At 51.4% G+C, this 2,416-nt stretch overlaps 1 protein-coding gene across 1 annotated transcript in view; it reads right to left on the bottom strand.

The window, feature by feature from the left end:
• Nucleotides 1-235: 235 nt before the first annotated feature.
• The window catches only part of LOC122546768 (shootin-1-like), a 13,682-nt gene continuing 11,501 nt past the window's right edge, over nt 236-2,416 (bottom strand). Inside the window, exon 5 of the mRNA XM_043685405.1 lies at nt 236-484. Coding sequence (XP_043541340.1) covers nt 294-484 — 191 coding nt within the window. The 3' untranslated portion in view covers nt 236-293. The remainder of the gene's footprint in view (nt 485-2,416) is intronic.

The following is a 2,416-nucleotide window of genomic DNA, read 5'->3' on the forward strand; positions in this document are numbered from 1 at the left end:
TGGGGGGGTGTATGGATGGGTGTGTGTGTGGGGGTGTATGGATGGGTGTGTGTGTGTGTGTGTGTTGTTTTTAGTTCAGGTTCCAGCAGTTGCAGTAATTGGCTCTTACACTGAGAGCAGGAGCGCACAGGTTCATTCCGTCTCTCTGAAGGCTGATGTAACACACTGTTATACACTTTATTCCAGTGATAGCTACTTTATTCTGCATTACACGAGAGAGAGGAAGGGTGGGGTTTGGGGTGGGGGTGATGGATTGGCTGAGCCACTGAGGCTGTGCTGGGGATCCGAGTCCCTCACGGTTCTGCTAGCTTCTCCGGCCGCTCTGTGCTCCTCCTGTTCTGGGCTGTGATATCGGAAATCCTCCGGCTCTGTTGCACCGACACACCTCTCTTCAGCCCCTTCGCTGGCTCTTTGCTGGAGGCTGGGAGTAACCTGGGGCTGATCCCTTCACTTCGGCCAGTGGGAGGTGCTGCTGCTGCTGCTGCTGTGGAACAGGGGCCAACATTTCACAGCCTCTCTGTCTCGACCTCCCCCTCTCCCTGTTCCCCCATTCCCTCGAACTCTCTGTCACACTCTTCCCCTCATTTTCTAACTCATTCCCTTCCCCCATAAGCCATTCTGTCTTTACCTCATAGATTCCCTACAGTCTGGAAGCAGGCCCTTCGGCCCAACAAGTCCACACCAACCCTCCGAAGAGTAACCCACCCTGACCCAATCCCCTACCCCATTACATTTACCCCTGGCCAATGCACCTAACCTACACACCCCTGAACACCATGAGCAATTTAGCATGACTGATCCACCTAACCTTCAACCCCAGGGCGTCAATGTGGACTTCACCAGTTTCCTCATTGACTTGTACTACCTGCCTATCTTCCTTTCCACCTATCCACTCCGCCATCCCCTTTGACCTATCACCTCCATCCCCACCCCCATTCTCCTATTGTACTCTTTGCTACCTTCCCTCACCCTCCTCTCTGACCTATCACCTCCATTCACCTATTTTACTCTTTGCTACCTTCTCCCCACCCCCACCCTCCTCTCATTTATCTCTCCACTCTGCAGGCACCCTGCCTCTATTCCTGATGAAGGGCTTTTGCCCGAAACGTTGATTTTCCTGCTCCTCGGATGCTGCCTGACCTGCTGTGCTTTTCCAGCACCACTCTGATCTAGCCTCTGGTTTCCAGCATCTGCACTCCTTGTTTTTAACCACCTGACCTGCACATCTTTGGACTGTGGGAAGAAACCAGAGCAGCCAGAGGAAACCCACACAGACACGGGGAGAATGTGCAAACTCCACACAAAAAGTCGCTCAGGGCTGTAATCTAACCCTGGGTCCCTAGTGCTGGTGAGGCAACAGTGCTAACCACTGAGCCACCACTAATATTACCATTTCCAGGCAGCAATGTTCCTCACTGACCCCACTGCCTCTGTGTAGATACTGTCCCTCTTCCCCCAGTGCCCTCTGTCCTCTGTCTCCACACCTCACACTCTGTGTGTGTGTGACCTGCCAGACTGAATGCTGGGAAAAGTGGCCAATCCTGAGGACTGCAGTGACACTATCCAAATGTGATAGGAGTTTACAAAATTGTGAGAAGTGCAGATAGAATGGATAGTCAGAGTCTATTTCCCAGGGTAGAAATGACAATTGCTAGGGCACATAGGTTTAAAGTAAAAGGGGGGAACATTTAAAGGAGATGTGAGAGGCAAGTTTTTTACACAGAGGCTGGTAAGTGCCTGGAATGCACTGCCAGGGGAGGTGGTGGAAGCAGAAATAATGACAACTTTTAAGAGACACCTTGACAGATACATGAATAGGCAGGGAGCTGTTCCCTCTCTATCACTGGGTCAAAATCCTGCAATGACCTCCCTGAGGGCATTGTGGGTTGTCCCACAGTACATGGACTGCAGCAGTTTAAGAAGGCAGCTCAACCTCACCTCAAGGGGCAACTAGGGACGGGCAATAAATACAAGGCCCAGCCAGTGATACCCATGTTCCATGAATGAATTTTAAAAAGTACCAATTCAATTCCTCCACCATTCCTGTTTACCCCATTCCTACTTCTCCAACCACATTTTACAGTGGTCTAATGTCCACTCTTGCCTCTCAGTTTATGCCTCACCTTCCGCCTCAGAACACTTCAACCCGAGGGCATCAATGTGGATTAGATTACTTACAGTGTGGAAACAGGCCCTTCAGCCCAACAAGTCCACACCGCCCCACCGAAGCGCAATCTACCCATACCCCTACATTGACCCCTTACCTAACACTACAGGCAATTTAGCATGGCCAATTCACCTGGCCTGCACATCTTTGGATTGCGGGAGGAAACCGGAGCACCCGGAGGAAACCCACGCAGACAAGGGGAGAATGTGCAAACTCCACACAGTCAGTCGCCTGAGGCGGGAATTGAAC

This window comes from Chiloscyllium plagiosum, unplaced genomic scaffold (genome assembly GCF_004010195.1).
Source record: "Chiloscyllium plagiosum isolate BGI_BamShark_2017 unplaced genomic scaffold, ASM401019v2 scaf_8236, whole genome shotgun sequence".
In the NCBI taxonomy this organism is placed as follows: Eukaryota; Metazoa; Chordata; class Chondrichthyes; order Orectolobiformes; family Hemiscylliidae; genus Chiloscyllium; species Chiloscyllium plagiosum.